The sequence below is a fragment of the Anopheles maculipalpis genome, chromosome 3RL, assembly GCF_943734695.1.
Source record: "Anopheles maculipalpis chromosome 3RL, idAnoMacuDA_375_x, whole genome shotgun sequence".
Taxonomy (NCBI): Eukaryota; Metazoa; Arthropoda; class Insecta; order Diptera; family Culicidae; genus Anopheles; species Anopheles maculipalpis.
The window spans coordinates 25,173,617-25,187,403 of NC_064872.1; the positions used below are offsets into that span (position 1 = coordinate 25,173,617).

At 45.0% G+C, this 13,787-nt stretch overlaps 4 protein-coding genes across 5 annotated transcripts in view; 1 reads left to right on the forward strand and 3 right to left on the reverse strand.

The window, feature by feature from the left end:
* Positions 1-13,787, reverse strand: part of LOC126565193 (ubiquitin thioesterase otubain-like) — a 345,090-nt gene that overhangs the window by 328,200 nt on the left and 3,103 nt on the right. The gene's annotated exons all lie outside the window — the stretch shown is intronic.
* LOC126564344 (lipoma-preferred partner homolog) lies at positions 7,297-9,157 on the reverse strand. The gene has a single exon (XM_050221364.1). The coding sequence runs from the start codon at positions 9,155-9,157 to the stop codon at positions 7,301-7,303; it is 1,857 nt and encodes a 618-aa protein (XP_050077321.1). The 3' UTR covers positions 7,297-7,300.
* Positions 9,526-10,431, forward strand: LOC126560493 (rRNA-processing protein FCF1 homolog). Its single transcript, XM_050216452.1, has 2 exons — positions 9,526-9,570; positions 9,820-10,431. The coding sequence occupies exons 1-2, from the start codon at positions 9,526-9,528 to the stop codon at positions 10,429-10,431; spliced, it is 657 nt and encodes a 218-aa protein (XP_050072409.1).
* LOC126564484 (T-complex protein 1 subunit delta) lies at positions 10,679-13,409 on the reverse strand. Its single transcript, XM_050221543.1, has 4 exons — positions 13,202-13,409; positions 12,704-12,756; positions 12,039-12,638; positions 10,679-11,567 (listed from the first exon to the last, which is right to left on the reverse strand). The coding sequence occupies exons 1-4, from the start codon at positions 13,305-13,307 to the stop codon at positions 10,725-10,727; spliced, it is 1,602 nt and encodes a 533-aa protein (XP_050077500.1). The 5' UTR covers positions 13,308-13,409; the 3' UTR covers positions 10,679-10,724.

The window sequence follows — 13,787 nt, forward strand, 5'->3', positions numbered from 1 at the left end:
CGCAACATTTGACATAAATTCGATTTGGGCCTTTAAAAAATGCATGTTTTTCTTGTTCCAGCATGCAAGCTTTTGTCGTGTGTGTGTGTGTGTGTGTGTGTGTGTGTGTGTGTGTGTGTGTGTGTGTCGTTTTCCCGAGCTCAACCAGGGACTGTGGCTTTACACATTATTATTGTTATTGCTACTGGAGTGGTTGAAAATTCCACCGATTGTCATAAATATGAAATACAGCGGGAAAAGGCGATTTTTTCCCCCAAATAAGGAATATTAAGATGGAAATATTTCCCCCACAATAAGATTTTCCAGTTTTTTTAACTTGCTTGCCGGGCAATCAATTGAAAGGGAACGATATTAGTCCCACAGAAGCTCTGAGCCCTGAACGAGGTTGACCCCCTGGAGCGGTTTATGATAATAAATCCTGTTTTTTTCCGGATTTCTCTTTCCTTGTGGCGTGTATTAGCAGCTGGGAAAACTCAATCAAAAGAGGGTGGTTTCAGTTTGTTTAATTTGTGCACGCATTTTATGGCTTAACAATTGTGTAAAATTGTTGCAAAGTTGGACAGAAAAAAAAAATTAGATTGTCCTATAAAGAAGACCTTTCGTAATGAAGCTTGTGAAAATGTTGGCCTGTGGTTGTTTAGTCAACCTTTCTTGCTTACCACTCTCGGGCACAATTTAGGCGGGATTTTTTTCTGTGCTGTCGATCATGAAATGTTTCACGTGAAAAACTCGTAATAAATCAACCGAAACGGCACAGGAGCGCTTGAAGAAACGAGCGTCAAATCAAAGTTCCAAATTAATCCAACCCAAATCACTTTTTCATTAACCAGCGACGCGACCAGTTGGGAGGAGTGGTCGAACTGCACATTCCGAACCGATGGCCACTTACTATGCGAGAGCAAAAAAAAAACTCGGGAATTGGGAAATTCGGTTCGATTTGTGGAGCATTTTCATTTGTCGTCGTACGCCAATCAGTGTCGATCGGTACTGGAAGTGGGCAGAGGGGACGTTTGAGGGAATGGGAGGGACTTTATCAATCGTCCCTTGACTCAAATGTCCAATTTCAAATTCAACTATTAACAGGTATCGGTTCCAAAAAAAAAAAGGGAAACCTGCTTTCACTGCTGCCAAATCAAACACAAGGACCTATCGAAAAACGAATGGAACACAAGTGATTTTTCCCATTTCGAATTTTCCAATCTCAACTTCTTCGAAGAAAAAAAAAGCGAAGCGTAACGAGCAATCAGGATGGGTGGCGGTTGAGTAGCTAAATAAATTTAACTAACATGGATTTTCCTTTCACATTTTCTTTCTTATTAGAAATTCCATTTCAAGCACCATGCACCATCCATCCAATATCGCAGGTCCATTTCCTGCCAAAGGTGGTCTGTTTTTTTTTTTTGCCGGGACGGGGGACCCTCTCACTCTCTCTCTCTAGGAATGCTCTATACGAGAGGACATTGAGATTTTGGGCTCCGAAGTCGACGGGTTCCTCCAATTACGTGCCACTTCTTGAGGAAGGAAATGTCCAGATTTCTTTTTTAGTCCCCCTTTGTCCAAGTATTCCATCTCCACACCAACCACCCGAGAGCAGCAAAACAGGAACAATAGACAGCAAAACACGGCACAGGCGGGATCACATTTCTAATTTCCTAATTATCGGAACACTCTAAACCGTGTCCTTACGCCATCCGCCAGCGTTGCAGGGGCTTGTTAAAAATACTGACATGTTATATGCCCCGGAAGATGTATCAGTCCGCCCCTTGAAATGGCGTTTGACACGGTTCGCTCACCGGTCAAGTGGTTTAGCTGAAGCACTCTAATGTTTTGAGCCGGAAGACACTAGCCATTTTGGCATCACTAAGAAATTCACTACCCTGCGAAAACGATGCCAATTTTTTCTACTCCTCAGGACATGTTGGTCCTTCTTCTTCTTTTTTTTGGGATGAGAAATCCAATTTCGATCTCGAGTGCAACATTTGACGAACACGATTACGGAACCTTTGGAATGATCAAAGCGTAATTAAATTCCTTCCAGCGATAGTCCTGATCTTGGTCGATGTGGTTCTTCCTACTTTGTGGAGCTTTAAAACTCAAATGATCACTCAAAATTCGCTCCTTCCGAATTGAACCTCGCGGAGCACGGCTTTGGACGCGACTGTTTTGCATACATTGCATACCCCCCACCCGGTAAACATGCGCATTTGAACGGACGGTTAGAAGAGAAATCCTACTTACCACACTACTCTTGGCTATCCAATCACTTCTCCGGCCCGCACGAGACTAAATCAAATACCGGGTCGGCCGATCAGTCTAACCCCTTCATTCTGGCATCCGAGGCCGATTGTTAAAAAACCTACCCGCACACATCCTACCCCTTTCGGTGTCCTGCCCTAATCGCAAAAGGATTTTCCCGTGCAAAACTCAATGTGCGCCTTATGTACACCCAGTTGTAGCTTCAAAAACCTAAAAAAAACAACAAAGTAACCCTCGCCTGCCACGAACTGGTGTTGCCCTGCTCGCAACCCCTTTTCAAACAAAGCATGTAAAAGGATTGGAAAGTTTTAGCATAACACCACCCTATTTACACACACATACAGGGGAGTCCATGGAACCCTTTTTGAGGGAGGAAAAAAACCCACTGGATGTTATCTAGACTCGACTAGTTATGTACTTCCTTTATCTATATACATCCTAGCAGGCCGTTCTTTTTTTTTTACTTTGCTTTAAAGTTTCAACCCCCTTCTTCGGGCATGATTTAAATATGGAGGCGATTTTTTTTCTTCGAACACGCGTGCAGGAAGTGCTCTATTTGTTTTTGTGTCATAGTAGGCGACGGTTAGGAGGGGTTCAAAAAAAAAAATCTTCACGTGCTTCCAACCGTTAAATTACCATTTATTAGGGCGATTTTTGACCTCACCTTCTGTTTATTGTTGAGGTGTAATGCTGTTTTATGCTTTTTTATTCATCGTTAACATAAACGATTAGCGCAGTTGCACACGTGAAACGATAATCAAACGTTTGATATGCCGCGGTAAAGGTGTGAAATATGGAAATGTGTTTATTGACTTCCTGTATGTGTTGACACAGTGGCGCTAACGCAATTATGGGAAACTTTAAAGTAAGTAATTGCCTGAATTAGGGGGTGAGCTATAAATGGTCTGGGATAGAGTATTAATGATTATTTTTCACCTATTTGTTTTAAGTTCCTTTCTAAGAACCGTTCATGTTGAAAAACACCAATGTGAATCCTGTTTTCTATTGACAGAAGACTTTAGTTCTACGTTTGTTTTTGCGTTAGTATACTTTCAACCAATTTTGTACGTTTGTCTTCATCGATTCTCAATTTGGTTGAACTACGGAGCAGGAGATACCGAACCAGACGCTGGAAGCAGAGGAGAGCAGTACTAAAACTTCCAGCATGACGATGACAAGGTGTCCCCGCCATCTCTGGACAAAGTCATCAGGAAAACCATCAAACAGTGGAAATGCAACAAGTCGGTTTTCAACGATGGGTTGATGGTCAAACTGTTCAAGATGGGTACGGAGAGGTTTGCCGCCATCGTGCATCGGCTGATTGGTAGGATTCGGGAGTTGCAAGAATTATCGGACGAGTGGAAACTGGGTATCATACACCCGGTGTACAAAAAGGGCGACAGGATGGACTGTGTTACGTTACAGGCCATCATAGTCCTGCACACTTCCTATAAAATCATGTTCCGAATACTGTTCTGCAGACTTGCTCCCATAGCTGCATGTTTCGTCGGAAGCTACCAAGCTACATTTGTTAGAGGCAAATTAACCACCGGCCAAATTTTTATGCTAGAAAGATACTCGCCATTTCTGATGATAAGTCCCACCTCTTACCCAAACACAGGTATGAGAAGGACGGAATTATCTTTACGATATTTTTACTCTAATTGTATAATAAAAAATTAATATACCGTAAGTGGGGGCGTCGAAGCGCATTTCGAGGAATCCAACAAGCCATCAACATATTTGATAAGACCAACACAATTCCACCGAGGAAGAAATGAGCCTTCCTTCACGACAATGGTTTTTCATGGTATCCTTTACGTTTCAAAGGCAATTCAGGACTGCTTCCATGTGATAGGAGAAAGCCTTCTCATGGTGATTAATGAATCGCTAGAGAGTGGTTGTTTTCCAAAAACATGGAAGGAGTCATTGGTAATACCTATTCCTAAAGTGAACGGTGTAAAGGATTTCTCCTTTACTGAAAAAAAAGAAGAAATGCCGAGAGCATCAGATCACTACGGATCACATGTTCATTTTCTTGGCGGCTACTATGGGCCCGAACTGTGAAACACCATGCAACAGTACGGATTTCCTGCGAATCTGGGAACACTGTTCAGGGCGACTTTGGACGGGATGGAGAGAGATCATGCTAGGGGGATCGTTCGAATCTCACCGGGGTCTAAGGCAAGGGCAGGGGCTCTCCTGTTTGTTGTTAAACATCAGTCTAGAGGGTGTTATGCGGAGCGTGGACCTCGAAATTCGGGGCACGATTTTCGCCCGTTCTCTCCAATTCCTTGGCTTCCTTGGTATCTGTAGCGGCGTAAGTATCAGCTTGATCGGAGGCTCTGAACGTCTCTGACAGTGCCCGACTCAGAACCAGCTGTATCTGTGTCGACGGCGACGATCTTGAGGTGGTAGAAGAGCTCTACTACCTTGGTATGATCGTAACTTTAGCGATCATACCAGCGATGATCAGCGATATCCGAAAGCGTATTGTTCAGGGGAATCGTGCCTACTACAGGCTTCACAAACTCCTGCGATCCAGAAGACTCCATTAATACACGAAATGTGTATTACACACATACGTTCGTCAGTCTCCTACGGATACTAGTACTAGTCGGATTCGGCGCAAGGTCTAGAGAGGCACAGCAAGTTCTTTGGCTGAATCAGGTGAAGTCGAACCTATTGGAATTGCAACCGAGGATGGTGGTCTACAGCCCACGACCGAAATACTTGGATATGGATTGGCGACCTGGCCATGTATTCTAGACATGCTCATCCCTGAGCAGAATATAATGACCAGTTCGCCAATTCGTTTCCAGGAAACTCAGTGTAGGGCTGCAGTTCTTTTTCCACATCTGCATCCGATCTCTGACAGGTTTGACCCCACCCGATTCAGCCGCGCCAAGCATCGGGTCGAAGAAACCCAACACGCTTCACGCGCATACTCCATCAGCGCACGAGCCAAGAAGTAGTATAGCGATTTGGTGCAGAAGGGGATCACGGAACTGATCACGACATGATCGAACTGTTCCTCGACAGATCTGCAGGCCTGGTGTCGATAAACAAGCTTAGATCTTTGGCACAGTCTTTTCTCACAAGGATCTTTCGATAGGCTAACGGCGATGATGGCACATTTGTCAATACATAAAATTAAAGAGTTACGATTGCGCCAGGAATCGAACTCATACAGTGTGCCTTGAAGAATAAGATGGTCATCTGGCGTACGGATTTGACCTGACGAAGATATTTTGAGAAGAATGAGCCTCCCAATGTGCTGTGGAATGGAATGTGCCTTGGTATAAGTGACCATATCTTTTAAGCATTCTTATTAATTAACTGTTGCATGTTGTATACCATTATTTTGATTACCATTCAAAACAATTTCCTTTTTATTTTAAATTCATAAGTTTAAAAATTTAAATGTCCGGTGTACGTGACCATGTCGGAAAGGGTTTAAGTTTTGTTTTTTCTTCCTCGTGCGCAGTAATGGTGCAACTGTATCAAAAATATAACAACCTAGATAACGCTTAAATAAGTTGTTGACGCGTGCTGAACGTGAGTGACGCTTTTCCGTTTGAATAGCGATCCGGTGAATGCTCTATCTGTCCGTTGAAAGGTAAATGATGCAATTGTAATACAATACCAACCGACATATGAATCACATTTGCTTGACTCATGCATAATCGGGCCGGATATTATTCATCAGCAAACATACTCGACTAGACAAGTGGCCTTTGGGCGTGACAGTGAGGTCATCAACGTAGGCAAGATTTAAAGAAATTATGCTTTTTTACCACAGCGTTTATTTTAAGCGACATAAATGCAATATATCAACATCATATTTTCACATCCTTACTTTTACTAATACTACGTCCACAGTGCCGCTGTGTACAATTCGTTTTGTAAATTTCCGAGTGGTAGTTCGATCGTTTAAAAAAACTAGGGCAGTGATACGGAATCTATTGCCCGAGAGAGTATAGCTTTTTTTTTTGTGTGACACTAATGACGGATTAAATGCAATGATTATGGACCTGAACAATCCTTAACTGCAGGAATGGATGCGTTAGGTATAGTGTTAGTAGAGAAACGTTAAAACCTACCGGGACGGTCAAATCCGCCAAACCGTACCAATTACTACTGATCACACCTATCACACTACTTCTGGTAATATCTGAGAGAAAGAGTGTGTGTGTATTTCGCGATAAACTTCGATTAAAAAGACAACAATGGACAGCAGTCACACTCAACCTAACCCTATTAGCTATTATTTAAATACGAGATGAAACAGTATAGGGAATGCATCGGAAACAGTGGAATGTTAAAGATTCAGGAGAGTATGATCGCACTTGTGTGCTTTTTTGTGCTTTTCTATTCACGTTTTTGCTCTTTCGGAAGGGATGGTTCCCCCCGAAAAAATTTGACTAATATCCCTTTCCTTCTTCGTTCGCCTTCTCGCACGAGAGATTGTTGCACCGGCCCTCGCCCTTACAGGGTTCAAACCTCCTGGATTAAACCCCTGTTACTACTACTACTACTACTACTACTACTTCCACTACTTAGCCCTGCTTAAGTACGGTGAAGAGTTATGCATATGCTGAGCGACAGCGAGAAGAGAAACCCCAGCTGCCCCATATTCTTCGGTTATTTTGTTTGCGCGAAGCCGCATCACTACTTAGCGTTCGAGTGAAATCTGTTCCTGGGGATAACGTATGCATTTCCATAAAAGCGACTTTTTTAATATGCACGGTAAAACCGCAGCTTTTGTAGAATGTTACAGAGACAAAAATGGTTGGATGGCCCAGATTTAGATCCTCCCACTCAAGGATACTTTCCCTTCTCTATTTATATTTGCCTGATCGCATCCAAGCACGTGCACGTCCTTGCTGCTGTAAATTAAGAGATAAAGCTCTCAAATTTTTACAGCACGTAATCAACTAGCATTGACCACTGTGACCTGGTGGACCGAAAAATCGGAACATTTTTGTCGCTTTTTTTTTTAATGCATACGTTACTGCTTTTTGGCGAATTCTTTACCTTTCGCCTACAGCTCAGTCGTCATATGGCTGGTAAGGGCCTGCACCCGTTTCGCGTTACAGCTCTTGCACAGTATGTGATCGTCCAGCGGATAGCAGCCACGGCCCTCCGCCTCCGACGACAGCACCAACCCACAATCCTCACACTTGTAGCAATTGATGTGGAAGCTGCGATCGAGCGCAACCACGCGCACCGTTTCATCCTCACCCGGTCCTGGCATAATCGGCATCTTGCAGACACAGCACCGCGGGGCAAACTTTTTATGAAAATCATCAATACAGTGTATCTGGTTCGTTGCATCCACCGTAAACGGTATTCCATCCAACGATTTGCCACAAACGATACAGGTGAAGCATTGCGGATGGTACGGTTTGCCGGTGGCGCGGAGAATACGTTCCAGAATCGGTTTCAAGCAGACGGAACACTTTTCGAGAGTGTTTAGATAATCTTCCTTACAGTACGGTTTCCCATCCAGCCCGTAAAACGGTTTGCCCTGCAGATTTATCTGACACTGGTGGCAAGTAAAGCATGCGATGTGGTAAATCTTGTCCATTGCCGTACAGCCCGTCTTTTCGCCTACCACGCGCTCTCCACACTTTACGCACGTTCCGAACGATTCCTGGTCCTGAATCGATTGTACCAGCAGATCGGTAAGTGTGTCCACTTCGGCACTCCCCTTCGACATTCCGTTCCCTCCTCCATGGCCATGACGGTGCTGCTGTTGCTGGGAGGCGCTCGTGATAATGCTATCGTTCGGGCTATTGATGCCGTGCGAATTCACATACGGTGCGTACAGTGAATAGTTCGACCGGCCCGACATCTGACTCGGTGGCCTCGGATTAATCGGTTCGTAGATCGATTCGTACGTGGTCGATCCTTGCGAACTCATCCCGTACGTACCGTACAGTGACTGATGGTGCATATTGTTCGCATAGATTTGACTTCCCGGATTTGCCATATTACTGTAAGTTTGGCCACCCTGCGCACCAACACCACCTCCAGCGCCCGGTCCGACCAGCGTGTACGTCGGTTGGGACTGTCGGCCCATGTGCGGCAGATCGGTAGCACGCCGTAGCTCACTGTACGACGAACTAACCGGACTCGGGGGCGGTGGGAACTCATCCTCATTATCCTCCAGACTGAGCGCGTTCAGCGTCAACTGCAACGGCACATCCTGTAGTGGTGGTGGTGGTGGTAATTCTTCCGATATTTGTCGCTGAGGAAACACTTTCGCTGGAGGAGGATTCGTGGAGTGCATTATGTTGCTATAAATCAGTCCTTCGTTACCTTTGCCGCCCACCGGATGATGTGACGCACTACCGGGAAGATTCGAGTACGTGGCGTCCGATGTGTATCCACCCGCTGGTTGGGTGTTTTCATACACCATGTTTGTACCAACATGTTCCGGACCTTGGAGTGTTTTCGAGCGGGCTGCTTCCAGTGTGCGTTTGTGATGTTCCAGCGCTTCTTTAACGTGCTGCAGTTCGAGGGCATCGTCAAGGGTAACCTTTCGCGCACCTAACTTTCCACCCCGACCGCCCCCCGTGCCGTTAGTAACGTTTGTGTACGCGTGCTCGTCAAGGAGAGTCGCTTGACCTTCGAGCACGGTAGAGAATGAGGGCTCACAGTACTGCTTGACGTTGGAACTTTTTGGAACTTGGGGCGGTACCTGTTGCTGGCCGTTTTTGCGCGGTTTTGGCGGTACGGCAGGGCCACTTTTGCGGCCAATCATTACCATGCCCGGTATACCTGCTCCGGTCGGTGGACAGTCGGGTAGGCCGGTACTATGGTACGGTCTTTGCTGACCGTTCGATTGGCGAAGCACGGTGTTGTACGCTGGGAACTGTTCCTTCAAATCTTCCATCCTTCACCTTTCCTATCCTTTTTTTGCCTGTGAAGGTACTAGATTTGATAGTAGTCACCTTCCTGTAGCTGTGCCGCACCCCAAAATTGTTTTTTTTTTTGCGAAACACTTTTTTCTGTGTTGTTTTTTTACCTCACACAATCGTTGTCGTACGCCAAATGGTGCGTGTTTCGTATGTATGATCTAAGCAGACTGGCTGGATGATTAATGGCACTTTCGCACTCCGCCAGATAAAGAAGCTTGCGTTGGACGGCCTGGGAAGAAAGAAACTGTTTGAGCTAAAGGGGTTTTTTCTGTGTGTTTTTATCAATAAAGGAGGAATTGCTTTATTCTGTGTGTATTTTTTACCTTCTGCATCAAGTGCCAAAATGACACCTGATGTGCATATCAAGGAGACTAGAGAGCGCGAGTGTGTGAGAGAGAGAGGTGTGCCATTTTTATAGCAAATCGAGCTGCTCGGTGAAATGACGGCTAAATGTCACAACAAACACATGTTTTGAGGGGATTTTATTGGTATTGCGCGTTTCGTGGCTCAAATAGATATTTTTTAAACGTTTATTGGCTTTCTACAACAGTAACAAGCATGGTAAGGATAATTATTCTTTTATTTAATTCGTATCTTTACCAAGCAATACATAAATCCTACTTTTGCATGCTTTTAGGGTAACAAGAACCAGGTGAAAAGATTACAACAGCAACGGGCAGGTTTACTACGCCGGATGATCAAATCTACCGACAGTCGGCTGAAGCCGGCGGACCGTTCCAAAACCGAATCGAAGAAAAAACGTGACCCCGATGAACCAAAGCTCATCGAACGACCCCAAGGCAGCTCGGCAATGTTCTTTCAGTACAACACACAGCTAGGCCCACCGTATCACGTGCTGATCGATACGAATTTCGTAAATTTCAGCATCAAAAACAAACTCGACATCATCAAAACCATGATGGACTGCCTGTACGCTAAGTGTATCCCGTACATTACGGACTGTGTGGTGGCCGAGCTGGAAAAGCTCGGACAGAAGTACAAACTGGCGCTCCGGATCATTAAAGATCCACGATTCGAGCGATTGCACTGCATGCACCGGGGAACGTACGCCGATGACTGTCTGGTGCAGCGAGTAACCCAGCACAAATGTTACATAGTGGCCACAAACGATAAGGATCTGAAGCGACGTATTCGTAAAATCCCCGGTGTGCCAATCATGAATGTAGCCGTCAATCGGTACGTCATTGAACGGATGCCGGATGCGTTCGAACCGTTATCGAAAAAATGATCCAACAATGAATTACTTATGTACTTGTTTATTAAGAAGATAATAGGTGAATTACAAACGGATTAATGCTGCGTGAGTGTGTTTTTTTAAATGAATCCGAATAGTATCCGAAAAGGAAATTGTTCCGTTAAGGCGTTTTTTTTTTCTTAAGAAGCGTGAGTGAGCACTCAAATGCGTGTGGGGCGAGTTACTAAGAATGAAACGCATTCGTGTGTTAGTGATAGCGGTCTTCTGGTGCGACCCGCACCCTTATGGGTAACAGATAAATACGTTGCTGGTGCTGCTTCGGCCGCTTATTGCATAGTATTCACGATATCATCGATCTTCAAGATCGAACGCACCGTCTCGGAGGCAAGCGTTATCGACGAGATCGAAACCAGCAGTGGCTGTACGACGTTCTCCGCCAGGATGTCCGTAATTGCACCCTTGCGCACATTAATTCCTGCATTCTTTTCGCCCTGTGCGTGACGATTGCGTAGCTCGGTAACGGTCGCAATCGGGTTTAGTCCAGCATTTTCGGCCAGCGTCGAAGGAATCACTTCCAGCGCGTTTGCAAACGCACGGAAGCAGTATGCATCGACACCCTGTAGCGTTTGGGCGTAAGCGGCCAGCTGTAGAGCCATCTCAATCTCGGGCGCACCACCACCGGCAATAAGGGCACGCTTCTTCACCAAACAGCGCACCACACAAAGGGCATCGTGCAGGGATCGGTCGGCTTCCTCAAGCACCAACTTGTTCGAGCCGCGTACAACGATCGATACGGTTTGTCCCATGTTTTGAATGCCGGTCACCTTGACAAACTTAGTCGAACCACTGGCAACTTCCTCGACCAGATCTGCGTTCACCATGTTCTCGGCAACGAAATGATCCAGCGAGGCAATTGGGCGACAGCGTAGCGTTTTGCAGACGAACTCAATATGCTCTCGCTCGATGTCCTTTACGACCAACACCTTGATTTTGTCCAGGAAATGTTGGGCAAGGTCCGAAACCGCATCGCGAAGAATTGATTTCTGTACCAGAAGAACGTTACAACCGGACTTTTTGATTTGCTTGACAATGTTCAAGATGTAGGCTCGTTCTTCCTTCAGCACACGGTCCATTGCAGCGTAGTCGGACACAATCACGCTGTGATCCATCTAGAAGGAGACATAAATCTTTGTCAATTTTCAATGTACGTCAGCTACATATACAAACATACAATCGACTTTAAATTATTCAAAGTGAACATCCATATGGATGCGACTCGTTCGAAATCAGATGATTGAGATGATTCTCCAGCAAAGACCTGACCAACGGCATTTTTAAAGATACTAGTGGTCCGAGAGTGAGAAGTGAAAATGACTACATACAGTTGCCAGGTACTAAGTAAGAGGAAGTAACGAAGGCACCAAGAGTAACTACGGCTAAGAAGAGTTTTGAGATAAACACAAACCGAATGTCATATCGTGGACATTGCTAGAGTTCCCTAGCGATATTCCACGATGGTTTAAAAAACTGGCTGGAATTTCTCTTCTTAAGGAGGGGGAGTTGCAAGTTGAAAAGAACGCTCAGAAAATTCCCAGAGGACGAAAATGAAGCTTTCGAACTTTCTTTCCCGGGATACTTACATCAGTTTTCGGTGCCGAGATGCAGAACTGAATCAGACCAATCTTTGCCTTTTCGATACGCTTCGGCCCGTTGATCCCGGACGAACGCTGCGTAAACACAAGTCCATCGATCAGCTCCGTATCTTCAATGGTACCACCGAGACTGCGGATAATTTTGATGTTCTTCAAATCCACCGATCCTTGGGCATGTGATTCGGTCACCTTCAACACCGCATCGACCGCAATCGGCGCTAGCATGCTGCTGTGCTGCGACACAACCTTCGAGTTTAGCGACGTGGATGCACTCTTGATCAACGATTCACGATCGTTCAGTTCAACGGGGCGGGACATTTCGGTCAAAATTTCCACCGCCTTTGCCGAACAGCGCTGGAATGCTTCCGAGATGGCTGTCGGATGGATTCCCATCTGCAGCAACTTTTCGACCGCTTCCAGAAGTGCGCCAGCCACCACAACGACTGACGTTGTGCCATCGCCCGCCTCAACGTCCTGTGCACGGGACAGCTCGACCAGCATCTTAGCGGCCGGATGGATGACGTTCATCTGCTTCAAGATCGTTGCTCCATCGTTTGTGATGGTTACTTCACCGTTCGATGCTTGAATCTATGGGGAAAAAGATGAGATAAATTAAAAACTCTGACGACCGGTAAGGAGGCTCGGTTACTTACCATCTTGTCCATACCACGCGGTCCCAAGCTGGTACGGATAGCATCGGAAACGGCTGTAAAATGGGAAGCAAACATGAATAAACGGTATGCAACCGGCGTACGGAAGTACGGAAGAACATCATATGACTCACAACTTTGAGGTTATGTATGACAGAAAACAGTAAAATAATCTAAGGAAGCAAAGGAATTATTACATCAATCGTTTGAACTAGAAATCAGATGAGTTATTGAAGCAAATGAAGACGAATCATGATTAAAGCAAGATAATGCTTGGACTCTGAAGATTACTCGCATTATTACGGTGCTATGACCGAGCCTATTGTGGTTTTGCACAAAGCAAATGCTCCCGATTGACCTCCAACAAACAATAGCTGCTCACTTTTTCGCATCTGTTTTACAAATCACTTTCCTCAAAAAATGAAACACGTGAGTGCGTTCCCGTTTTCTCACATTAGTCCCAAATCTGCATTACACCGATAGTCCCGAAATTACACCCACCTTTGGCAGCATTAATGTTGCTTAGACGGATGTCAGCCGGTTTGCTTTTGTCCTTGTAAGCCTGTCCCTGCGGCTTCATTGCAGCTATATTCGGTTTCACGACCATCTTCGAGCAGTTAATTTCACGTTTCTCAACCAATCAAAAGACTAAGCGCAAGAATTCAGCGATTAATTCACCGGATTGAAATGCACTGCACCACAGACTAGCACCACCGACGACGATCTTACAACCAAACGCGTGCGGAACAGAAACTTCGTTCCGTTTCCACTGCGTTCCTAGAAACGAACGACTGTCATCGAAACACTCGCAGGGAAAGACATTTTTATTCCCGGACTTGAGTGTAAACATTTGAAAATTATTTCTCATACTGATAGAAATTTAAGAAATATCATTTTTGCAAATAAATCTTAAAAACTGCTTCAAAATTATAAATAATTAGCTGCGAAATTCAAAGCAAAATCAGAGCAAAATTTTTATAGCACCTCAAATGTCATTTAAGCTGCTGTCACAACAAAAAGGAAAAAAACAACAAGGACGCTGTTTGGTCAGAAAAAGTGTGGTAGAGAAAACAATATATTTTATTAT